General features: G+C 39.4%; 1 protein-coding gene across 5 annotated transcripts in view; it reads left to right on the top strand.

Moving 5' to 3' along the window:
* The window catches only part of SPIDR (scaffold protein involved in DNA repair), a 211,047-nt gene that overhangs the window by 146,639 nt on the left and 37,128 nt on the right, over positions 1–27,280 (top strand). For 4 of the 5 annotated variants that reach the window (XM_089517269.1, XM_089517271.1, XM_089517272.1 and 1 more), the window contains 2 exons: positions 10,421–10,543; positions 22,843–23,004. In XM_089517269.1, coding sequence (XP_089373395.1) covers positions 10,421–10,543; positions 22,843–23,004 — 285 coding nt within the window. The remainder of the gene's footprint in view (positions 1–10,420; positions 10,544–22,842; positions 23,005–27,280) is intronic. The other variant, XM_089517270.1, reaches the window with a different exon arrangement.

The raw sequence follows: 27,280 nt of genomic DNA on the forward strand, positions 1-27,280 counted from the left end.
CATTTTTATCATTTCTTGGGGAGGGGTATTTTAGTTTAACATAATTAACCAGCCTGAGAATCAGGGATTTAAACTTGCTGATTATTTTGGAACTCTTTCATTTGTACTAATATTTATATTATCATGTATGTTTTTGTCAGTTTAATTTTCTATGGACCTAAGTATAAAGGAATACATTCATTTTAAACCCCCCTTTTTTAAAAAAATAATAATAATAATTTTAATTAATTTTTTCTCCCAGATCCATTATTTTCCAGGTTCACAAGTAATGGACAAAATACTTAGATCTATCCTTCCTCTAGCAGAACTGAATGATGGATTGGTGTCCTTTAGCTTATTTTAGTTCTCTTTGGCCGGTTACACACCGGCAGTTGGGACGTCCGCAGGATGTCCCATTTTAAAAAAGGGGCGTCTCTTCTAGACGCCCCTGGGTCTAATACGGACTGTGTCCGTACAATATGGCGCCGGCCCTTCTACATGGCCGGCGCCATATTGACGTATCGGACGCTGAGTGTCCGAACGTCGCACGGCGCTAATGACGTCACGAATGCGCCCTTGGCGCTTCGCGACATCATCAGTGCGCCGCGGAAAGAAGCTCCATTTTGGAGCTTCTTTTTTGCTCCGCGCGGGAGCCGCGCGGTGTGACTGCTACGGCTCCCGCACGGAGCAGGCGGCGGCAGACCGCCGCAAAGCGGCGGTCTGTAGCCCGCCATAGTTTAGTTATGTTCTTCTCTGTTTGTTGTTCTTACATTACATACATTTTCTTGGAAATAAATTCCAGAGTTCGTATTTGCTTGTCTGAACTAGAGACTTCATCACATACAAATTCTATCAGTAATATTGTCAACTGTTCCTGATTATTATGGTCCTTTGTTTCTTCTACCATTTTCTTCCTATCTTTGCTCAAGGAATTCTGGGATGGATCTTCAGGTAGCCTATCACAGCACAAAGCTCCCTTTCCATTTAGGTGCATTTTCTCAGTTCTGGGATGAACCTGAACCAGCAAATCATTGTTAGATAAGAACATTATTTTTTTCTGATAGAATAATAATAAAAGCAGCACCAGCAGCAACTTTATTTATATCTTGCTTTCCACTTCAAGTCTAGGACTCACACATTTGGTTTACACATTAAAAAAAATACAATTAAAACATACAAAAAGTCAGCATCAAAACAAATTGAAATATTAACCATATTAAAAACATACACTCTAATAAAATTTTTTTTTAAATTAATACAGTTTAAAACAGTATAGCACTTGTAGGCCTTTTTTTTTTAAAGAAAAGCCTTCAGTTCTAAAAGCCTGTCTGGATAAAAATATCCTTGCCTACTGATAGAAGGACAATATAGGGTCCACGCTAGCTTCCCTAAGGGAGGCATTCAAAATTCTAAGGGGAACCACTGAGAAGACCCTCTCTCATGTCCACACTAACCATAGCTGTGAAGGAGGTGGGTCTGAGAGAAGGGCCTCTCTTATGGATCTCAGGGTCTGGACAGAACATCAGTTACGATAGACTCTAGAAAATAGGCAAATATATGCAGGGAATTACATTTCTGTAAACATATCCAGATATAGTGTACAATATATTGACCCTCATTTTTTTATTTTTCTTTATACAGTCTACCCTCTAGACTTGCCATCCGTGGATTCAACCATCAGTGGATGGCAAGCCCATGTTGTCCTGAATGGCAGCTTGTGCAGATAGCTGCTCCACTATTAGGGACAGCCCTCGTTGTCCCCATGGTGGTGCATGCATGCAAGTGCACCTCCATTAGGGACAAGTGCCATTGTCTCTAACGGCAGTGTGACTGCATGTACGCGCCCTCACTGGGGACAATGAGGGCTGTCCCTAATGGCAGCATGGCCATGTGCACGTGCCACCATTCAAGTTCAATTGTTTCTAATGGTGCAGCCACGTGACCACACTGCCACTGGGGACAATGTGGACTCAAGCATCTGCAAATTTGGTATCTGTGGGATGGGTGGTCCAGAACAGCTCCCCCACGGATATCGAGGGCTGACTGTACATTTCAGCCCAATTCAGCTCCCTTGCTTCTCCCCACTCTCAATCTCAGCCACTGGTAAAGTGTACCCTCCACCCACACCTGTAATTAAGCCCTGACTAAGGTGTGCTCCAAGTGTGCTTGGAGATCAACTAAAATGGAAAGTTTGTGGACACAAAAATATTAATCAAATAAGAACTGAGACCAAGACTTTTGGAAATACCGGTGGTTTCTACATGGACTAACAAGTGGGATTGAAAAAAATAACAAAACAATGAAATAATTAATTACAAATTTATCAGATATGTCACAGGATATTTCAGATATATATAAACATTCTGAATAAACTTGGAGAATAAAAGTCCACTAACTCTGAAGTTCAGAGTTTGTTGAAAATTAAAGAAGGATATAATACGAAGTGCACCTAGGCCCAGAGCCAGCCCTTACCATTAGGCAGAGTGAAGCAGATACCTCAAGCTGTTGATTTAACTTATTTTTCTTTGTATGCTCTTCAGATGGAGGAAGAAATACTGGTGGGTCCCCCCCCCAAAAAAAATACCAAAACAATTTAACTGGCCTTGGGCATTATGAGTATTGTCCTTGACTTGGGATGGAAGGAGTTGTTATTTATTGCTTTGTCTTTGGTACCATGAAGGCCTGGCAGGCTTTTTAAGAGACTTGGTCATATCATCTGCACAAGCTCCCAGGTTGTAGAATGGACATTGAGAAGCTTATGCTAACAGAAAAGCTAGAATAATTGTGTCCTGAAATGGTTTCATAAGAGACTTGGTTCTGATTATTACTCCTGCACATACTATTTAATAATTTAAATCAGCATAAACTGCTGAACACTAAGAGTAGTGTACACACGACTTTAGTTTTAATTGCTAAATAGATCATTTAGAATATTTTAAATGTGTGGGCTCGTAATGAAGATGGTGGTTAGAGTTCTTCTAAAAACTTACTGAAGAAATGCAGTATGATTTAAATGGCCTTTGTGGCTGATTTTGTGTTAATCTTCCATTTTTCTTGTAAACTATGATCATTTATGACAGTGCTTTTAATGGTTACTTGACAATAACAGTCAATGCATCCAAAGCATTAAACTTTCATCCTTGTGATTTTGTTATCTTTGAGACCATTCAATTAGTAAGAAAAGCTTCTTGAGTATAATGTTAAGGATGTTTGAGATAGTTGTGGATGTAGTGGTATGGAGAAAAGATCACTATATTTCTCTTGTGAGTCAAACATGATTTTCTGTTGCATTTGAAACACCACTAACATGTTTGAAAATATGGAGTATTCACATAAATTTGGTGTTTTTGTTTTTGGCCAATGCTAGATTCCACATGTCTGTTTATGATGGTTAACCTTCAGAGAAAGGAAATGGTATCCTTTCCATGGCATTTGAAGCAGCTTTTAAGACTCCAGTTGTCTAAAGCATTATTTCCCATGTCATCAGTGCACAGTAAGATGAGCAATGCACTTTTTTTTTCTTATGTGGGCCAAGCTTATCTCACACCGGAACTCAAAAGTCCCTTTTAAAAATTTGTACACTCACTGTGGGATTATAAAATGTAATAATAAAGATATATTGAGGGATGAAATGTTAATAGAACATTTATAATACAAATCAGGGTTGGGCAAAGTGCAGACTGTTGTGTTGTAGGGGTGCCGCCACAATAATCACAGAAGCATATTTTGGAGAAAAGGCCACAACTTTATTAATTGCAAGCAGCAATAAAACAGCATAGGGTTGGCCCATAGCATGGGGTCAGGATCTGGCAAAATCGACCAACACCCCGGTTGCTCGATACCCAAGGCCTGCACCAGGCCTGCCGTCGGGAAGTCCAAGGGGCTATGCACCACCGGATAGCAACCAGCCGATTGTCCGTATTTCCACCAGCCCCTAGTCACTGGGCTGCGTAAAACGTAGTGGCCCCCGCAATGGTCATACATAACCACTCAGCGTACCCAGGTCCCTAAGGACTCCCTCTCCAGTGCTCCGCAGCCCTGGAGACCATCCACCCCAGGTCCTGGCCTATGCTGCCGCCCCTGGTTGTGACAGTAACACCAACCCAAGGGTGGGTGGGTGGGTAGCTGATCGCGAAAGGCCCCAGACTCCGCACAGCACGACCTTATATAGGCCAAGTCCAGGGCGGGGCCAAGCTAGGTCGCTCCTCCCCCCCAAGGCAGCACCAATCAGCTGCCTTGCAGGACCAGAAGGAGCGACCATAGAGAAGCCCTCCGGCCGGCTAGATTGACTACCCCTAGAAGTTCCATCTCAGGCCTCGCTCGCAGCCAATCAGGAGCCTCGGCTGCCCCGCAATGCATTCTGGGGCACACTGAGGCCCACATCGCCGGCGCTCCTGCCAGTGGCAACGCGGCTGCCGGATGATTCCGGCAGCCGTTCTTAGGCCACATTGAACTTTCTGGGGCTCATGTAGGTGCAGAGTGATGGATACAGCTCTTTTGTTGCCCACTGTTTTCTCAACCCTGTGAAATAGCTGAGGCTGGCCAAGCATGATATGGTCACACAGTGAGTTTCATGGCATAATGGTGGCTCCCCCAGTCACACTGTAGTACCCCCTCTAAACAAACAAGTTGACTCTCAGCAGTTTACTGAGAAAGAGAGCTGTTTCTCCCTCGCTTTGGGAAACCTGTTCTTATGCAGGGGCATTACTAGGGTGGGGTGGGGGTGTGGACCACACCAGGTGACACCCGGGGTGATACCACTGATCCCCAAATATCCACCTTTTGGCAGAAACAAACTGTGGCATTCACCTGATTCCCTTAAAAATGCTGAAGAGATGGTATAAGTGGGGCAAGGCTCAATGGGAGGAGAAAGGTGAGGCCTTATGGTTTTTTTAAAATTACATTTTCAAATTTTCAGTTTTTTAATTAAAAAATAAAAATTATTAATTTAAATTTTCTTTAAAAATTAACCACATGAAACTATGTACATGTAAATATATTTATAGGGTGTGCATGACATTGTAATTTAAAGGTATAATTTTAATTTTGTTAGTTGTTTGTCACAACTATTGCCATTGCATTCAGCAATATATGGGAATTACGATTTATGAGTAACACTAGTACAAAAAACATTATTAAGGATTCTATATGGTGTGCTTTGGGAGGACACCATGAGTTATTTCACCAGATGATGCCGACCCTCATGCTCTTATGTTCACGTCCTAAATGAAGTTTCTGTCTGAAAGAGGTTCATTACTGCAGGAAGGATTTTCCTTAGTTCATATTCCTTTGTTATAAATATCTCTCCCCTGTGTTTCTAATCTGCAATCTCTGCTAAGAGATTAAAGCTCACATTGTCTTTTGAGTCCCCGAAGATCTTGGAAGGACTGGATAAGGACGGTGAATTCTGTGTTCCTCTTTTAATTCTCTTTTGAAGAAACTGTATCTCACACAGAATGCCATAAAAGATATGACCCGTACTGTTCCTTTTCTGGCATTTAGGCCTGCCCCAGAAGCATAGATTTAGGATAGTGGGAAGTGAATCCCTCTCCAGTGATTATATTAATCTTGGGGTGGGGAGAATTTTAAGAATTCTGTACAGTTGGCTCACCACGAGTTCCAAAATGTGCGCATATTCAAGCCCCATAGGCTTGAATGGGGCGTGTGCATGCCGGCCATAGGCACGTGCCCATTGACGTTAATGGTGGTCACCCCTTCACAGATTTCCAAATCCATGGATCTCAAATCTGCAGGCTTGGAGAGACGACTGTATTTTATAGGTGAAATAAAAGGTGACCGAGAGGGGGTGTTTTTGTTTTTGCTTTTTACTGAAAAAGGAGAATCTTGTTGCCACTTCAAGCAGTGGCTTGGCTACTTCCAGCTCATAATGTGTTCCTGGTATAGAATACCCTTGGGAACAGTATTATGCTTTACATGATGTAGTGTCATCCCTATTTAGGAAATTTAACATAAAGCAAGTAAGAAGCAATAAGCATCTAGCTGTATGCATAGAAATAAAGAGAGGGTATTAAATATGACTGTATCCCTATAGTCGCCAAAAAGGTTTGCAAGAAACAATAGGGAAAATTTGCCCAGATAGATAAGATAATCAGCAAAGAAAAGTCTGATTAGTTTTGTTGTTGTTGTTGCCTTCAAGTCATTTTCTTGGCAAGATTTGTTTAGCTGAGATTTGCCATGGCTGAGAGTGTGTGACTTGCTCAAGGTCAATCAGTGGGTTTCCATGGTTGACCAAAGATTTGAACCCTCGTCTCCAGAGTTGTAGTCCTGTGCTCAAGCCACTACACCACACTGACTCTCTTACACTATGCTGGCTCTAGATCTTAAGGAACTTTCCTATCAGGCAACTAGTAGAAAGAAATTGGTTCTGTAGAACCAGAAAATTGTTTTAACATTAGCCTACAAAATTAGTTAATCTGTTTCATGTAGTTTCATAGCAATTAAAAAGCATTTCATTGAGAGTAAGGGATTTAAGACTGGTTTGTTTTTTAAAAGAAACTTTGGTGCACGTATATACCAAGATGTTAACTTTATATGCCTGGACTTCTAAGCGTTCATACTTAGACTTTACAAGAAGAATTTATGGAAACATAGTTTCATGCTGCTGTGTTATCATGCGTTCAACACATTCATATTCCAAATCAATTAATTATAAACTGCAGTGGCATCATACAGTGAGATATTTTCCAGAGACAGTTCTGAACCATTGTCCCACCATGCTGTTCTACTACTGCCTCAAAGTATGGTATTCTCATTCCGAGCAGCTGGAACATCCAAGTCCAAACTGCTCATTCTAAATTACTCATGCCGTTTGGATATGAGTTAACTGATGATGTTAACAAAATGCCCTTGTCCAATTCTAATTTGTGTGATTACCTTCAGCCTCCTTCAGTCCCCCCTGTAATTTAGATTAGGTATGGCATTCTTTGCTTTTGTGTTAAGCCTTTGGCTAGCACTAAACAGACCTGTTTTTCAGTGCTGATAAAGGGAATCTCATTCCTTTCAGGGAAATGCTGATTATATGGCTGATGCAAAAAAGTAGACCAAGATCCATACTAGAGATAGTTTGTCAGGCTCTTTTGAGGTCATTGTGATGAAAAGCCCTGTAAACGTGTGAGACTGCTGTTGATTAACTTTATCATTCTTCAGTATGTTGACAGCAGTTTAGGTGAAGACTCTCATTTTCTTTTCAAAAACATTAAAAATAAATAAAAATTTTATTGCATAAAATTGCACCTAGGAAATGCAAAGATATTTTCCAAAAATTAAATATGTACATGTGTTCTGCGCTAGCTAGAAGACTGGCTGACTGAAAACACACCACCTTTTGAGGCCAAATCTCCTTGCAGTCATAAAAGGCCAGATATCATTCTATTTATTTGTCTGTCCTTTCAATATATGTCTGTATTCCTTTCTTTAAATATAAGATAGGAATTTGTCTGAAGAAAATACTGATCATAAAGTAACATCATTGATTTGAGTTACGTTGATTGATTTTTTACCTAAAGCTCTTTCTCATATTATTCTTTAAATAATATGTGAGACACAGGGCACAATCCAGTTGTGTTAGCCCCCTTTAGAGTAGACCTGCTGAATGCATAAGGCTTGTTAAGTCGAAAGTTATGTAACATTTCTTGATTAAGTGGGTCTACCCCATTTTAGATTAACAGTTGGATTTCGCCTGTGGATTTTTACATCCATTTTCTATTTTGATAAAGTGTTGGAATAAATTCTGTTCATGCCAGAATTTTAGAGAATTCCCCTCTAAGGGGAATTCTCAACTGCTGCTTTATTTCAATGTGCCTTTTTGAAGAAGCATGATACCTTTTACCTATATCACACTGCTAATCCAATTATGTCTGGCAATGTCCTCCATTACCATCCTAAAAACAAACTGTGGAGTATTGTTTACTACCACACCCTTGATCAGAAATGTGATTGTCCCCTCTCAAAAACATTTTAACCACCACTGCAAGCTTCACAACCGACAAATAGTTTTGCAGAAGTAGTTTTTCTTTAAAAGTAATATTTGACTGAGTTGGTGCAATGTTGCCTTTTTAAAATATATTTCAGAACACTCCCCCATAGAAATCCCTAGAATTACAGTTCAGTTTATAATTTTGGAAAGACTGCATCTCCCTGTACCATGGATCAAAGTGCAGCCTATGGGCCATATGCCCAGGGCCATTATTGTGGGCCCCCAGAGCTTAAAGCTTTTCCATAAGGCCTCCAAGGGATCTTTAGGGAGGGGTGGCTGTCATTTACACCATATTTGGAGGTGCCTTGGGGCCCCAGAAGTCAAAAATATTTTGTGAATTTTTTCAAAAAAATTTGCCCCAAAATGCCACCTAGGGGGCACGGCACGGGAGCCATTTCCACCAAATTTTTGGGAGACCCGTGAACCAAATTAGGCTCTAGGGATGCCTCTTTTTTAAATAAAAGTGAATAACAAGTGACTATAAATAATAAATAATAAGAAAAGCTTTATTTATATACCGCCTTTCCTGTAGATCAAACTAGAGGGGATTTAGGTGCAACTCCCCTTTTTTTCTGGAGGTGGTTGTGGAGTGCTGGAGGAATAATGTCACCCCCTTGTCTTCCACAGGTCCCCATCCCTACCCTATATGAACCCATCAGAGTCTTGAGATCCTCACTAGGGGACTTTCAGTCCCACCACCATCCCAAGCTCCTTCAGAGAAAGAGAGAGCCTACCCAATGGCTGCTCCCACCCTATGAAACTTCCTTCTTCAGGAGTCTAGGCTTGTCCCCGTTCCTGCTTTCCTTTTGCTGGCAGGCAAATAACTTTTTATTCAAGAAGGCTTTTAATGACTAACTACTTGCTGAGAGCCTTTTAACAGGGAGGAGGGGATGTACTCTATTTTAACTTTTGTGTGTTTTTAATAATTTTTGTACTGTTCATAATCTGTTGTTTTAATGTGATTTTAATTATACTTGAAATTTTATTGTTCAGGTTTTAGCTGCTTCTTTTTGTGAGCTGCCTTGGGTCTCATTCTGGGAGAAAGCTGGCACATAAATGAACAAATAAATAAATAGGAGGACAAAACTGCATTGCCTAATCATGTGTAGCCTATATGTGATAAGCATTGGACTGCTCTTGACTTTTTAGCAGCCCATGGTATGCATAGAACTTTTCTCCAGGGCCACATTTCAAATGAGTTCATTTTCTTCCTATCAACTTGCCTTGGTACTACTGAGGACCAATAAATTGCTACTACCTTGTTGACAAATAACTCCTTCTGTTCAGATTTCTCACATTCTTTTTCTGTTTCTACCTTAATATATCAAATAATGGCTTCAAACCACTTCTCATTTTATATACATCAGGGACCTTCATGCTGATAAACTATACACAGAAGAATTGTGTCTTTTGTGTTTAAGGAAGGGGTAGCTATGTGTACAAGTTGGATGAAATCGTACTACAGTGAGAGCATCTGCTATCTTGCACTGCTTATATGTATATGTCACTTGGCTAATGTTTTACTGTATGTGTTTGGAAGCTTGAAAGTCCTTCAGTGTGTTCAAAACATATTGAAACATAACGCCAAATAACCTGAAACACAAACTCAGACTGCATTAGCCTACCTACTTTTATGCACTACAGGCACAGGAACGCAAAGAAATGTAACCATGCTATTTAAATATTTTTGCAGAATGCGCTAAAGACATCCTGACATATATTGAGAGTGCTGCTTCTACACACAGAGATGAGGGAAACCCTTAATATTATATAATACAATAATAATTGTGGAGGTTACATTTATTTATTCATACATATGCACATACATAGCTATATATTTTTGACTCAAGGACTTGCATGACCTCATATGTAGGAAAGAAATATGTTTGGGTGGGTTAATTTGTTTGAGTTGAATTTGTATATATGTACTACTTCAGAAAGTAGTAACTTTCATCTTGATCATACAACTGGAAAAAAAACATAGGTGCAAGAACATTTGGGCAGTTGAACGTTAACAGTTATTAGCAATAGCAATAGCAAGTACATTTCTATACTGCTTACCAATGAACCAAGCAGTAAGCTACTGGCCCCCAACAAGCTGGGTAGTCATTTAACGACCTATGGAAGGATGCCAGGCTGAGTCGACCCGAGACCTTGGCTGGTATTGAGTGAGTGGCTGCAGTACAGGCATATAACCACTGCGCCACCAGGGCCCCAAGTCAGAGTATAGTTGTCAGAGTTTCAATATCAAACCAAGAATGCAGGCTTAAATTTAGTAAATATATTTTAAAATGTTCTGGGACTGATAAGTTTATTTGACTTTTAAAATGCATCATGCAAAACCTCATGAGATAAAATTCTAAAACAACTGCTCATCAATACTTTTAAAATTGTTAAGCTAACTAATTAATCGTGTCTTATGATTATTTAAAATCCTCCTTTTAGTCTAGTGTTCCTCATTCTCCTGAAGCTGGAATTACATAGCATGGAAAGGAGCCATCACCAGCTAATAAAGAAGTACAAAGTGGCTTCATCACACACAAAAATCACTTTGACCTCATTTTGTAAGTACGTATTCTTCAGCTGCATATCCAAGGACAAAATGGGAACATACTTGTTTATTTCAAAAGACAAAATTAACGTTTCATGTTCAGTAACAATGAAAAATTTGGAATTGTTTAAATGTTTATGCACATCTAGCATACTTTCCCACTGTATGCTGTCTTAAGCCAAGAGAGGGGGAAAGTGTCCTTCAGGTGATGTTAGATCCCAACTCCCATCATCCCCAGTCATGTTGGGATGATGGGTGGTGTTGTCCATCAGTATCTGTAGTGCCACAGGATCCCCACTACAGGTAGATCAGGATATTATGCTGTAAGGAATACACATACTATACAATAAATATATTTCAATGAATAGTTTCAGTGGCCTCTGTAATTTGTATTTGTGACAGTTATGGTTGCAAGTTTGTTGACAGTAGACAAACAAGTAGTCATTAAAATATCTATTTTGTTTGTTCTAACTCCTTGGGTCTTGGATTGGGATGTGATTTTTATTGTTTTGACAGTGTTTTCTTACTAACACTGCAATTAATCATGCATTTATATTTCTGTTGCTAACTTTTCAAGAGGGAATATCCTTTATTCCAATGCTTATTCTGCCTGCAAGACATATTATTTTGGCACTATGTTCAATCAGTTTAAGCAAAAAACAACGACAACAAAACCCTACTTAGCGTATGCAGAAACTTACATGTTGGACTGATTTGTGACCATGTGATGCTCTGGGTTTAAAAGAGCTGAACTCTGTAGGGGGGAAAGCCCTCTTCATTTCATGTGCCTATTGAATTGTTCGGTTAACATTTCATCAAATTAAAAAAAGGTAAACAAGATTAACTGTTTACTTGAAGTGAGCCGAAGTCTGGATGTTTTTCTGAAGAAGAACACAATGTACTGTTGTATCTTGTTTCCAGAGTGGTGTTTATCATAATTCCTTGTGCTGTGGTTGGTAGAGTGCTGGGAAGGCACTCCTCCCACTGGTGGCTCATTCGTGCTCTTTCTCGCTCTCTCCCCCTCTTCCATTGAGGCCTCACTACAGGATTGTGAGGCTAAGCGAGCTGTCCTGTGTCAGCTCTGCTGCCTGTCATGAGCCGACATTGACCTAGAATAAAATAACAGAGACCATTTCCTGGAATTCTTGATGGGTTGCTGAGAAGAGCTACCATAACTTTTGTAAACAGTTTCCGCACTTAGACACAAAACGCTCTCACTCATAGGCGCATGCACCTATGAAACAGAGCCAGCAAAATTGCTGAGAAGTGAGAACAATTGAAGTGTGTTTGGAGAGAAGGAGGGGAAGGGAGTGAATTGGCATTAGAAAAAACCTGGAGAGTGAATGGTCTTTTTGTGAAATGAGGATCCCCAGTAAATCCCCTCTTGTGTTTTCCTCCTCTGTTTGCTCTGTAGCTTATTTTCCTAAACACTGCAGTATATTTTTAGTTCTGTTTCAGTAGGATGGTGTTACATCAAACAGTAAAAAGAACACCATCCCCAAAGTAGGCACAGTTCCACATTGGGCTGTTACATTTCATTTCGCTTGCACGTTCACAGAAGATGTGATGTTTTGTTTGTTTGCTTTATGTTACTAAGATGATTTTTGGAGCCTTCCTTCAATCTTTGGATTTCATGATATATTTACTAATTATTTTGCATTCCATTCATAGTTTTCAGGGGGTGGCTGAATAAATACGAAGAAGTCTATATATGTCTCTTCTTGCATATTCCTGCTTATTATTCAAGGTGAAATCTTCTGGGGATAAAGCAAGTTCTCCTTTTTAGTTACATTTTATTTGCATTCTCATTTTTTAAAAGTGAATTCTTAAAAATAGGTGTTTGCACTATTTTCGGAAAGCATCATTCTTCCCCTGTTTCCAGTCATCTTGGCAAAGAGCATCCAGTCCTTTCCAGGCTGAGCACAGACCTCTGTCCTATAAGTAAATGAGATATTCCTATAGCCACAGGTGCATCTAATATTTCTAGGTGGGAAAGTGAGATATACAGTTCGCCCTTTCTTTACATGGGGGATCCACGTAAAACAAATACCGCCTATACTCAAGCCCCATTTAAATGAATGGGGATTGTCTATGCTGTGGTGCGGTGGTGTGCACATGCACCACGGGCACACGCCCCGTTCATCCCTATGAGACACGCCATCCCTTCTCCCCATGCAGCTTTCAGCGTATGCTGAAAGCCACGTAAAGTGCGCCCGGGTATGACATGTGTGTCTTTTGGCTGGTAGTGCCATAGAATGCTTTAAGGTTGCTTATTTTCAGAAGATAAGATGCTTGTCAAATAAAAAGCAGTACTTGGCATTTGTAATCTGAAGTAGGGTGCTATTGGAGAGACAAGAAATATTTTCTGATTTGTCAGTTGATCACTTTTAATTTATATTGTTGTAGTCTATAACTAACCTGCATCATCCTGATTTATATTCACAGACCTATTCATCTGGAGGGGAATATAAATCGTGCACATACACATTGGTAGACTAAAATATAGGCATAACTTTATTGGCAATAGTGCTTAGAATCTTGGTGCAACATAGGGCATCATTCAGTCAGCAGCCATTGCCTACTGACTGATGAGGTCCCTCATTCCAGCTTGCCTACTGAGGAAGCCATAGGATGACAAGATATGGGGGTCCTTATAGGCATAAACCATACATTCTGGGAATGAAATCTGTGATGATAGACTCCCAAACTGGGCTTGCCCATGACAACCTTATTCTTGCAGAAGGATAAAGTCACAGTCACATTAAAAAGCAACTTCCGGATCTAGAAGGGCAGATGCAGAGGGTTAAAGTAGCATTAGAAAAAGGTAAAGGTATTCCCCGTTGACAAGGATATCAAGTTGTCAAGGGAGCAGTGCTCATCTCCATTACTAAGCTGAAGAGCCAGCGTTGTCAGAGACTACTCTGTTTTCATGTGGCCAGCATGATTGCACAGAACGCTGTTTACCTACCCACCAGTGTGGTACCTATTTATCTACTTGCATTTTACATGCTTTCGAATTGCTAGGTTGGCAGAAGCTGGGACTAGTGATGGGAACTCACCCTGTCATGCAGCATCTGGGCCTTAAACAGCCAACCTGCCAATCTTGCAGTCAACAGAGTCAGCATCTTAACCACTTGAGCCACCACATCCCCTTAAAGTAGCATTGCTGTGTCTAAAATATATTCTATAAAAATAATGGCACCTGGTAAAACCAAGAACTAAAGGCACCTGCCCTTTTTTATGAATTTGATTACATCCAGCTCCTACAGACAGAAATACTTAAATCTTTGCCTGTGTGCATCCTATTGATTGGCCTAGATACAATACTGTTTGCCTGGTTTTCTGTTCTTTATGACATAGAAATATATAAAAAAGAGTCAAATCTTATTAAGACTTGCCTGCACAAGTTTGGTAAGCAGGTTAATTAACCCAAGTTTGGGGGTGAGAATTTAATACTGCTTAATTAAATCCACCTAATACTCCACATTTATCCTTTTATACAATTTGATTCACTTTGCCTTAAATTGACTTCTCACTCACAAGATCATTATCAGTTTCAGGAACTTGGAAGCCTTCAACTTCAGTGGGTCCCATTCAAGTCTTAAGAGGTGAAACTTGCAAACTGAGAATTCACTAATGCTGATTCTAATGTTTGATTGATAATTTATGTAAACTGAAGCTTTGGACATTATTGTAGTAAATGGGCCCTCTCACCTTATGGGAACTGGCAAATTACCCTGGCCCTGGAGTAAGAGTTAATCCTCAAGAGTCCAGTGCTTCCTGCATACTTAAAGGAAAATCTATCTGTTATTTGCATTCTTCAGATTCCCATTTTAGTGCAGATATGTCAGTGGTTGATAAGTGGAAACTCAGAGTAATATTCATAATGTGCTCCTGTTCTTATTATCTGTTGCATTCCCTAGCAACTGATACACCATATTGTCTGTAATAATTGAGATGATACATAGCCATCCTAGTAGACATTGATGGCCTTCACCACCATGAATGTATCTAATTCATTTTTAAAGCTGTCAAAGCTGGCAGTCATCACTACATCTTGAGTATGTGTCTCAAATCTATGTTGGTGAGAGGTTTGTACACCTCATTAAAATGTATCTGTATCTCCTCCCACATTTAATCCTTTCTTATCTGGGGAGAAGGTTCTGATAAATGGAGGGACTCCCATTTATCACAATGTTGTATGAAAAAGCCTGGGTTCCTATATTATAACTTCTTAAGGCAACATATGGACAAAAAAGAAGAAATCAAAATTAATTTTTATCAAACAAATTAAAAAACAAAGAGCAATTTCAATCAACTCTAATCTAAAATGTATTAAACAATTTAAACTATTTCAGTTATTTAAATAATTTAAAACAATTTAAAACCATAAGTCAGGATCCTTAGAGCCTAGCCCAAAAATGAAGTTAATACAGTACTGGTGCTAAACAGGCCTCAAAGGAAGGGTGTGCTGTTTAAGCATACCTGGGGTGCCATAGCAGAAAAGACCCTCACCTATTTCTCCATGTAGTATATTTCTCCCACTTGTAAGCCTAGGGTTCTTACTCATCTTGATTTGTATGGGACATCCTGTATTTAAGGACTGTAAATTCTGTCCTGTATGGGGGCAATACTGGATGCCTCAGATTCTGTACTTTTCACTCTGATATGAGTGGGAAGAGTGAGCATCAGTCACAATCACAACAAAACAACCAAAAGACATTTTGTACACAGTAAATTGGCCTCAGATCACATACCAAGTGCTGTGGCTTTCCATCTGTTCTGAGTGCAGCTGGCTCCTGCTCTTCTTTATTTCAGCTCTCAGCACCCAGGAAAGCTTTTCATAAAACTTGAGGCAGGATTTATATGAGCCTGGAAACTGAGTTATCTGTCCTGAGTTACTGTTTAGAAAACCTTGCAACTCTAGGTGAGATGGAGAAGAGTGCCCTTTCAGTAGATCTTGCTGTTTACGTAGGTATGTATATACAGAGTTGAGATTTGAAAGCCTGGAGAAAAATTGGTGAAAATGTTTTTCTTTAAAGCATTATCTTCCTGGAACTATTTTGAGGGGAGAAATTGATTATTGGATAATTTTTTAAATGGTGAATTAACTGCTTAAGATAAGGAGTTGTCTTATTTGTTTATTACCCTCCTCCCACATTAATTGTAAAAACTAGATGGTGAGTAGACTTTTATGTAAAGTTATGTACAGCAGTGCTTCAAAGTGATGATCCATAGACCAGTACTGTTGCGTGAACCATCCTCCTGTCAGTCTATACCTTGTTTCCAGGAAATAAAGAAAGAGTTGTAGCCAGTTGGCACAAATGTGGGATTTTCCCTTTGCACATCAGGGGAGAAAAAGCCTGTGTATCACATCGTATCTTGAAAAGCACAATTAATATCAGGCTATTGTACAGTGGGTCCTTGCTATCTGCTGCTGATTCGGTTCCATACCAAAATCCATGGATGCTCAAGTCCCATTAAATACAGTGGCATAGTAAAATGGTGTCCCTTATATAAAATGGCAAAATCAAGGCTTGCTTTTGGGAATTTATATATTTTTAAATATTTTCAAGCCATGGATGGTAGAATCTGTCTATATAGAGGATTGACTGTAATTCCTGGTCCTGGTTTCCTTTTATCAGTTACATTTGTGGGAAAGAGACCTTTGTCCTCCAACATTTCACAGATGAAAGACAAGACAAGCAACATCATAGAGATGTTGGCAAGAGTTATTAATGAGGAAAAACAGACACGTCAGAAGAGGCTGCAGCTGTTTGCTTTTACCTGTGCTATTGGGAAGGGCATGACTCTGGCCTCCCCTCTCCCCTTCCCTCACTGAGTTAATTGGAAACAACTTTTGCACTTTTAACTCAGTTTACAGCAATTGAAGCAAGCCAGGAAGAAGAAGGGAAATAAGAGGAGGAGAGAAGAAGAAAGACATTTTAAAAACATCTTAAAAAGTGAGATGACATAGGATTAATCAGGTCCATTCCTGCCAAATTAGGGCAGTTGGAGGGTACATTATATCTCCTTGTGCTGTGGAGAACTAGAGGAAACAAAATAATGTCCTTGGTTTTACTAATGCTGATGGTTTCTCCTGTTCATACTGTATGTGGAAGAGGGTGTCTTTGCTTTTTGATTGATTCAATTTGTAGTTATTTGATGAATGAACTGTACTTTCAATATACCAAACATGATTATTTTATGCCAAGCCAAGTCATATATAACACACTATGTTCCTAAAATTACAAATTGACTTTCAATCTGTAAAGGGCTCTACTGGAGGCTGGGAAAAGTGCAAGGAGAGAAGTCCTAAGCTGGAAGTCCTGCCCCTCTTAGAGTTCTAATGGGCTCATATAGGGAGGTATGGTTCTTCAAATTGGGGAAATGAAGTGGTTTGTTTGTGTTCTGGAGATGAGCTTTCAGTCAAGGTATCAATTTTCTTCATCATACTGTACTGATTATCCCTTACATCCCAGATAGTGCTCAGGCACAAGATTATCAGTTTTGTATAGCAGAGAGTGGGAAGATTTCAAGAAATGGGAAAGGATGAAAGTTGTTATCTGCATGATCCAGGCAATACAAGAAGTGCCTCTTCTCTGCTTACCTGGAGCCCTGAACAGAAACGCTCCTGATATAGGATGAAGAAGAGCTGCAATATTTTGTTGCAGGACACCTTTTAACACTCTGTGTGCCACAAGACTTAGGGCCGTAAAAGGCCTCTTTCCTTTTTATTGCTTAGGATAAAAAAGCAAGGGCCTACAAATAATAACTGAATAGAGATTTAAGTGAATAGAGATTTAACCAGGTTGAGGACTTACTAGATGGAAGATGGACTGAAGTCAATAATTGTATGCATCTCAAAAATCTTACTGATATGTTAGTGTACAATATGGAAGCATTTCTGGGTGCTTCCAAAATGTGGCTCTTTAATGTTACATGATAAATGTTTTATTGCAACCTTCTAGATTTGGAATTGCAACCGCGGTTCTACATACTGAACTATTTTTCCACCTATCAACCCCCGTTTGTATTACATATGCCTAAAGGACTGGCACAATACTAGTATCCATAAGTGGTGCATTACAGGAGAGCAATGACCTGGTCTCTTGGTTTTTTTAAATCACCTGTAAACATATACACAAAAGGCTACCTGTGTTTAAAAGAAAAAGTTACCTATTTTCCCCCCAAATGTGGATTAAACACAACTATGCCTAGTGGTAAACCCTCTCTCCCTGTTAACACATGCTTTTTACAACCACTGTTTCCAAGATTCCAGAGCAAACAAAAACAACAAACCCACAGTAGTTGGTCACTGTTGTAAAAAATAAAATAAAATGGGGGGGGGGGGTGTTATATAGCACAAATATACTTTTATTAAAATTGTTCTTGTTGTACCATATAAAATTGTTCTTGTTGTACTATTTGTGCCTTTGTGTCAAAGAAAGAACAGATGCTCCAGACACAAAAGGCAAATAGTAATTCCATGAAGTGCTATGTTGCAGCAAAACTAGAAATGGTAGAGGTTCAGGTAGATAGTGAACTAGGAGATCATAAAGATGTTGAAGGGGCATAATCGCAAAGACACCATTATCAACCATATGACTCTGTGCATTGAACATGTCACTATGCCAGGCAAGTCAGTCAGGTTATGCTAATAATCATGTACAAGGATTGGATTCCAATTCTGTTTGAAATTAAATGAAATTTGAAAGCTTGGAAAAAATTCAGTTATGATGATGTGGTATTTTATGGATTCTTTGTAATAACTAACTCCAGAACCTTAGACTTGTCTGCTCAAAAGTAAACTTCACTAAATTCAATGAGATTTACTACAGGTAAATATGTATAGGAATGCAGTCTTCAAGCCAGCAAATATTGTCTTGGAGAAAAAAAGTGTATTTTAGCATTCAAAGCAGAATTTATCCCTTCATGCTATATTTTGGGCCTCTGTGTATCTGTCTTCTTGTGGTACTACCTATCACTGAAAGTGGAAATAATTATATCTGCCCTCATTAACTGTAGAGAGGTTTGCTTTTCTTTCTGTATATCTTTTCTGTTATATGTTCAGGTTAGTTGTAATTTTGATGAATGCTGTTCATGTTTCTTTTCTTGATATCTTCACCACAATTAAATGGAATATATGATGAAGGTGCACAAAACACATAGCATCTGGTATGGGGGTGTGAGAATATTATAACATAGATAAAAATGATATGGAGCATTTTAGACAACTACAGTGTCTCACAGAATTCCTGTAGCACTGCAGGACAGAAAACAGGCTGATTTTCATGTCCTTCTGTGCCTACACATCTGTCTCCCTCATTCTGATTGTGCTAGAGATAATACGCACAGTGGGTGGAGGGCTTTTGTTTGCATTTGAGTGGTTCAGATAAATTAAATCCAGTTTGGGTGGTGTCTTGAAGGTTGCCGTTTGATTCTAAGCCACACCAGTAGAAGTTAAGGAACTCCACCTCAAGACTTGACCAGACAAGTTGTTAGAGTGGAACTCCTGTTTTGACTGTAAGAAGGGAGCACAGAGGTCCTATTATGTTTGCGTGCACCTCTTCATGCTTTGGTCCTTGCTAGGGGGTGCACATACACAAAGAGATAAGTTTCTCCTCTGGGAGCAGGTATAATTAGTGGCACCCTATCTTGGATGAGCAAATGTTGCTAGCACTGATATCAAGCAGATAGTCTGTACACTTAAACTTTCCGATAGCTTCTGTCTTTCCCCTCCTCCTTTTTGCTGCCAGTAAGTACAGAACAAAAGCTTGAACTGTCATTCGCCTTCCTTTATAAAACATATTTATTTCCACAGTGTACTTTTCATCTCTGTTATTTCTTTCTGTAAGAGCGATTATGATTCGTATTGTCTTTACTGCATTCCTCCTCTGATGATATCATTCTGTCACATGTCTGGTACCATTATTGTGAGGCTATTCTCCACCCATGCTCCCACCCCCACTCCTAAAGACTCCGTACCTGTCTTTTTGAATGCTATTCAGACCTACTTCTTTGGGGACAACAAATGCTATTCAAGGAAACATGAACCATGTGTACCCATTTTGTTATCAAAATGAGAATCCGTTTTCCACCTTTCCCAAGAAGTATGACTAACTAGGAGGGGACATGATAGCATAATACCGTAATCATTTCCAAATATCCACTGGGAAATAAATAAATCTAAGCATTAGCACCACAGTCATAAAAACAATGCAAAATAATTGGCCTCACCTTCCCTCTCCCCTGCCTCCAGCAGTTTTAAGAAATTAACAGAGTATTCCCAAGCTTTGAAATGAGATTCATTGTGGCCTAGCTCTCACTGGAGTTAGTAAAACTGTTTCTGGGTTATACTATTTAAGACAGCAGGTTGGGACTTATGTTTCTGACTGCCTCTCTCTATAAAATAACAAGTCTCTTCAGGTAGAAAACTAGATTTTAGGATGAGAGGTCTACTCTAATCTCCATGATATTCTAGTTTTCTTTGGGCAGGAACTTAAAAAAACCCCATTTAATATGAAGATATGTAGGAACATGCAAGCCCCCACCTGGAGCCATACACCTGAGATACACCTTTCAAGCAGAATTAGGCCAAAGTCATAGAGGGAGGAGGTGAGAGCTTAATCTTTTCTTATCATATGCTGCCTTTACCTCTCTTCTTCCCAGTGAATCATATGTGAGTTTTTCATCCATCTGTTCTCACACTCTCATCTTTGTGGTCTCTCCAGCACCAACCACACACCCAAAAGTATCTTTTTGTCTTGGGGCATCTGCACATGTTATTGCTGTGTTAACTGAGGGAAAAATCAGTTTTACCTGAGGACTGTTTCCACCTGTTTTGATGCTAAACTACAGGTAGATTGTCTTTTCCCTGAAGGAAGTTTATTTTCCACTAATGAATAGACTCTAACCACAGTTTAGTTCTTATTTATGTAAATTTATGCCTACCTTCTTACAAAAACAGGGGAAGCTGTCTTCTATTTTATTAGCTGCCTGCAAGGCATCTGTATTTGTAACTATTATATGGAGGCTGGAGGGAAGGGGTTGATGGGATCATGTATGCGATTCTGAACTCCTTGGACGATAAGATCAAACAGTAAGAAACAATTATCAGCAATCTTTATGAAAAGCTTCAAAGCAGTTTAGATAATAAAATGCATTTTTGAAATCATTCAGCAATGTAGTATTAACTTAATAGTAACAAAAATATTAAAAACAGTCAGTAGAGATATTTTGACACTTTCATGATATTTGGTACATGTAGTTGCTGTCAGTCATCTAGCACAAGGGCTGGATCATGTCTAGCAATTGGTGGGGGGGGGGCAGTGCCTCCCCTCTTGTCACCAGATTCTGGCCATTTCACCAATATTGATGATGCAGTGGTCAACAGAACCCACATATGAAGTGAGCACAGTCCTTCTTAGAAACACAGTGCAGTATCCCTTTACTTCTTGTTTCAAAGGGGATTAACATATTAGAACAGCAAATTCAGTGGCAGAAGACAGCAGGAGCCTCAAAAACAGGCAGACACTCTCAACCCATGGGTCATGTGTTATCCACTCCACATCTAGCAGCTGTACTTTGTACCAGTTCATGTTTCTTAATAATCTTCAAATCAGATGAATATGTAACACATTGCAATAGTCTAATCTGGATGTTACCGGGACAAGGGCAATTGTGGCCAGGATATCTCGAGACATTGAGGAATGGCACTTCATGGCCATAGTGGTCTCTGGTAACCTAAGACATCTAGAATGAAGACTGAGTCTAACAGCACTTCCAAACTGTGTATCTATGTATCCGAGGAAGTGCCAGAACATGGAGAGTACTACATGAATCATGCAGCAACAGTATTTCCATCAAGCTTCTGTTAGATATTTCCCTGATTCAACTGGCCTTGACGAAAAGGCCACCATATTTATAATTCTTCACTTCAATATCCAGATTTAATGGTGTCAAACACTGTGTATGATAGCGTAGAGCCTATGGGGCAAATTATGGAGATAACTTTTAGGAGTCTTGAGATGGAGCTGGAATATTGCTACTAGGGGAGCAGAGCATTTGCAACTCAGTCCACAAAATTACTAGAAGATATTACTTTACACACAGCCCAGAAGATAAGTGAAAAGTGTGTATGCACACACATGCACACTCCCAGTGAGAATCTCACATTACTCCTTGTAATTCCTGCATATGTAACTGTCTCATAAATTTGTCAGCATATGAAGCTTCTTTCTGTTGGTCTTGAGGCTGTCTGTATCGCTCACTTATCTGTCTTGACTGGCAGCTGCATCATCGTCATCATCATCATCATCATTGTCATCATTTATCCTGCCTTTTCCCCAGTTCAGGATCCAAAGTGGCTTACAAGTTTTTAAAAAATAGATACTTAAACATTCACAAGATACAATGGGCCCTTGTAATCCGCTGGGGTTTGGTTCCAGGCCCCCCTGTGGATAACAAAATCTGTGGATGCTCAAGTCCCATTCAATACAATGGCAAATAAAACACATAAAATGGCAAAATCAAGGTTTGCTTTCTGGAATTTAGATATTTTTAAAGCATTTTCAAGCTGTGGATACTTGAATCCATGGATAAAAAATCCTATGGATAAGGAGGGCTGACTGTACAAAAGTTGGAACAAGATTAAACAATTTAAAAAGTTAAAACCAGATTAAAACATGTCATTACACTTTCTCACACACAAATGCACACAACAGCACAACAGTTAGCAGGATCCAGTATATTGTTTGTGTGAGACGGGCCATATATAATCACTCATCAAATGCCTGTTGAAAAAGAAATGTTTTTTCTTGTCTGCAAAAAGGAAGTAGGGAGGGCATCAGTCTAACCTCTGGGAATACAGTTCCAGAGCCTAGAGGCAGCCACTGAGAAGGCCCTCTTCCATGTTTACAACAGATGTACCTGTGAGGGGACAGAGAAGAGGGCCTCCCCGGCAATTCTCAAAGCATGGGCTGATTCATAAGGGAAGATACGGTCCTTTAAGTATCCTGGACCTGAGACATATAGGGCTTTATAGGTCAAAACCAGCACTGTCCATGATTTTAGTCTTCCACCATTCTAATACTGGTTCCTTTTAAACTGTGTAAGTATGACAAAAGTAGTTGGTCACAATTTGTGATGTATTCAGGCTTCATTTAAAACACAAATACATAACACATACAAGGTGCCCTACCCAGTGCGGAGTTAAACGTGCAGGTATTGCCAAAAAAAAAAAGGCATATTCTCAAACAGGTTTTAACTCCTAAATGTACTACTCATATAATAAATTGTATGTATTTTTTTCCAGATTGTGCATCCTTGTTCAGGACACCTATGGGATGTTCAGTGAAATACAATTTCAGGTTCCATTTTCTTCTCCAGAACCAATAGAAGAATATAGCAAAAGATGGGAAGGAAAACACAGCCGTTTATCTGGAATGAAAATTTTGCAAAGAGTTGTCAGAGGAAAGTAAGAAAAATACTATAATATTCACTGTACCAAGCAGTATCTGTTATTAATTGCATTACTATCTACAGATGCTTTGTGGCATCTGAAAGCAAGGTTGAGGAATTTGTAGCCCTCCAAATGTTGTTACATCCCCATTCCTATGAGTCCCAGCTGACATGGCTAATGCATGGGTTAAAGGGAATGGGCTCTAACACCACTGCGAGAGCTAAAAGGCCTTCCCAGAATAAAATACTCAGCCACGAAAAAGACTTCCTCATTTATTGAACTCTGCCCATGGTTATTGTTTGGTTTTTTAAATGTTAGTTTTAGTCTTATACTGTTTAATCTTGTTTTAAGGGGCAGGGGTTACTATGTATATATGGTAACTCCCTCTGTCGTGATGTGTCCTGAACTCAGGCTCTACTTACTGTATATACATGGTAAGCCAGAACATTTACTTACATTCCTGAAGTTCCTGCTGGTCCTGATCCTACTTACCATCAGCCAGGGCTGATCTTAGCTCTGTTTGTCAGCATCGAGTGACAGATCCTGATTGAATGTATCAGGAAACAGGGTCCAATCAAAATTGTACTTACAGAATCTTGATCTGCCTGGGATTAGCTCCTGATCCTGTTTACCATGTATTGTGGTCAGATCTTGATCTAACATAGCAGTGGCCAGTTTGTGATAGGCAGAAGATAGGTCCTGTGCTTGCTTACTTGAGACCTTACCACAGGACTCACTGTGATCCCACTGGGAAACAGAGGCCAAGTTAACTGGAGGATATGGTATCAATCTCTGCCATAAAGCCTGTAGTAACAGCCCAGGGATCCCATGAAGGAATGTTTACTTGGATGCAGCTAATCCTCTGTAGAAACTGTTGGAGTGTATATAGATGGATGAATAAATTGATTCTGCGGCCCTGACAGTTGGTCATTTTTGTCTGTACATTCACAATATGCTTTATGTTGTTTCATAGGCCATAGCTGACCAGGCTGCAGAATAAGTGCCACACTGACAGAAAGAATCTGGGTACTCTAGACAGAGATCAAGCTAATGCAGAAACCCTGACCTGACTCCTCTGCGCTGTGCTGCTTGCTTAAGACAAAGCTACATGAAGGCACAGGGAGAGGGCAGTACTACATGTATAGTTGGCAGCTTGGTAATGTGCCACTCTGTCTGGTACTTCAGGCTTGACTTGCAGCTCTTTTGCAAAAGCATTGGCCACCAAGATTCTAGAACCAGGATGAGGAATATGTGGTCTTCAAGAGGCCATTGGATTGCGACTTCCATCATCCATCATAGTCTTTTCTGCTGGCTAGGGATGATGAAATTTATCTTAACATCTTGCAGGCAACTATTCCATATACATACTCTAGACTAATGTTTTTCCAAGCTATCTGATGTGGGAGACCCACGATTATTTTTTTCCAAGGTGTTCAGTACCAGTACCTTATTTGTGCACATTGGCTACATTTGTTGCATTCTTTCCTGAATTGATCGTAAGGGACAAGCAGCCAATGGCTGAAGGATTGGCACCAGACCACTCGGGATTAGCACTGCTCTAGACTACTTAGTTACAGTAATAGCATTTAAGAGGGAAGCTAAACTCTGATGTGATGAAGAGCAGAGAAGTATAGCTCGGATCTAATTTTTTTTTAAATTTACACTCAAGCACACACACTTGTTATCAAATTTTTTAGACAATACTACAAATTTGTAAGTAAGGGAAATGTGCCAGTATAATGGTCCAATTTTCCTGTGTTCAAATAAGATTTGATGCTTTGACATTATAATTCCTCTGAATCCTTTAAGTTCATCTCTCTGCTTATAATTTGCCCTAAAATCATGCAAGGGAAATCTCTAAAAGCATTGTTTTGTTTTGGTTCATTTTTAAAAGACCTGGCTTTAAGTCAAAGAGCTGCTGTCTGTTTCAGCTTTTTCTCATAAGGAAGGCATTTTGTGTTCCTGGTTGTTTTTGTTTTTCTTGTGTGTATATTTTCTGGACCTACTGTTTTTGAGAGACGATGACTAGAACTGCATGCAGTCTTTACTAAATCAATTGGATTAACAACACGCAGTATCTTTATTTCCTGGCACCTTTTCATTCTGTAGCTGTTATTCACATATGACTACCACCCTATCCTAAACTGTACTACCTTAACCTGAATACTTTACAGCAGATTAACAGAGTGTGACTAATGAGGGATTGTGATAAAACTAGGAAAAGAAGAGGACAGTATGCTGCACTTTATTACATGGAATTTGGCAGATTCATTTTCCCCTCTGTGTGTCATTCTGTTGTAGGAAAAAATTCAGAAATATTACTCAGTGAGTTGTAGCATTTTAGGTAAAGTATTTCCTAGAAGAGAGGTTACATCAGTAGACACACAAATATTGCAACCTGAGGGGTCACATGAGGCTCTTCTCCAGATATCCACCCAGGACTATGTCCTTGCCCCCTAAATTTTTCATTCTACATGCACTTTTTCACAAATTTTCACATTAGCATCTCTCTTTGTGGTGATGATTTATAAATATTTTGCTGTGCTTGACCATTCGTCTTCTACTACTCCCAGAAATTAGATGTTTCAGTGCATCTAGCTAAGGATGACAAATGTGAAGCACACCCACTCCCACAGCCCATTTCTCTTCACTGATATTTTTTATCTTCCCTCGTTCACAGATGCAAAATAAACTTTCCCTTTTCTACTCCTCCCACAATTTATGTCTCTAAGAACTGCTGTTTCTTCTTTACCTACTGATAAAGTCCTCACAAACACTCATAATAATCTCTGGTCTAAGCCTTTTGAAGCATGTTTACTTGCCTTTCTTTCTGCTTTTTCTCTCCAGTTTCTTTGGAATTCCACTGTTTGGGATATGTTTTATGTTGTTTTATTTTACATTATTTCCTTTATATCCTGCCTTTCACCCAACATGGGTCTGAGCAGTAGTAATATTTACTATTTTTAGTCAAATTTTAGTCCAAATATTGATCAAAAAACCTGGATACATTTATCTGTGACTCATTTTAAGTACAGTACCATAACTCTTATCAAAAAAGAAAACATCCCCTTCTCTGAATAGAGTTGTGAAAGGCAAGAACTTAGTCCACCCCAAGAGAACCTAAAAGAAGCACCAACCTTCTCTACTCTCCAACACAATGCCACTTATGGCCTTTTTGAATGCTGGGATGGAAGAATAGCAGCAGCAGCAGCAGCAGCTCTTTGGCACTGGCCCTCAAATGAGCATTGAGAGAGTAGAGGGGTTCAATGTTTCTTTTAGATTCTCCTGGAATGGACTAAACTCTTGCCTTATGCCACTCTACTAAGAGATGGGCATTCCAGCAGTGTTATTCCAGCAAAGTGGAATCAGGCTGTGAAGGATTTGAATAAGACAGTTAGCCCTGTTTAAGTATTTTAAGGAATTTCATATTGGGGATGGAGCAAGCTTGTTTTGTGCTGCTCTAGAGAATAGGACACAGAATAATGGATGCAAGCTATGGAAAAAGAGATTCCACCTAAAAATTAGGAGGAACTTCCTGACAGTAAGAGATGTTTGACAGTGGAACACACTCCCTTGGAGAGTGATGGAGTCTCCTTCTTAGAGGTTTTTAAACAGAAGCATGGCAGGGGGTTGGACTGCATAGCCTTGTGATATCTTCCAACTCTATGATTATATAACTTGTGTACATTTGTCAGCATTTCTGAATTAAAATCAGCCAGAGTTGTCACATTAAAGTTAATGGCTCTAATCACTGCTGACATTGTTGACATTTTCTTCACTTTGTCTTTACATCCCTTTTGACATGTGTGTGTCTTCTTAGCCTCTCCCATGCCTTTTCCAGACATCACACAGCCACCATTCACCATAGTTCCCTCCTTAGCCATCTATATATATATGAATACATATAATAGGTGGTTTTTATACGTATGAGTGGTCATAGCTATGTTTTGTTTCGATTACTTCTGATCAGACCCAGAAGGTTTTATTTCTTAGTGGAATTTTAATTTTGTAAAAGCACACAAGATAGTTTTGCCCTTGCATCTTGAAAATAAGTATAATTTTAAAAAAAAGTCTTGCATGCTATGAGTTCAAATCATACTATTGTATAGCAAAATGTTCTATCTTTTTCCAGATCTTTCTTAAACCAGGAAAAATCCTATACACTTTGCTCATAAATTTGTGCTGTTTTAATTTCATTAATCGTTAGGCTCTACAAATAGAGACAGTTGTATTTTTAACCATAGCTAATGCTGGATCAGATGAGAATATTAAAACTGCATAGCACTGTGAA

The sequence above is a fragment of the Sceloporus occidentalis genome, unplaced genomic scaffold, assembly GCF_023333645.1.
Source record: "Sceloporus occidentalis isolate IW3139 unplaced genomic scaffold, rSceOcc1.0.p SCAF_3, whole genome shotgun sequence".
Taxonomy (NCBI): domain Eukaryota; kingdom Metazoa; phylum Chordata; class Lepidosauria; order Squamata; family Phrynosomatidae; genus Sceloporus; species Sceloporus occidentalis.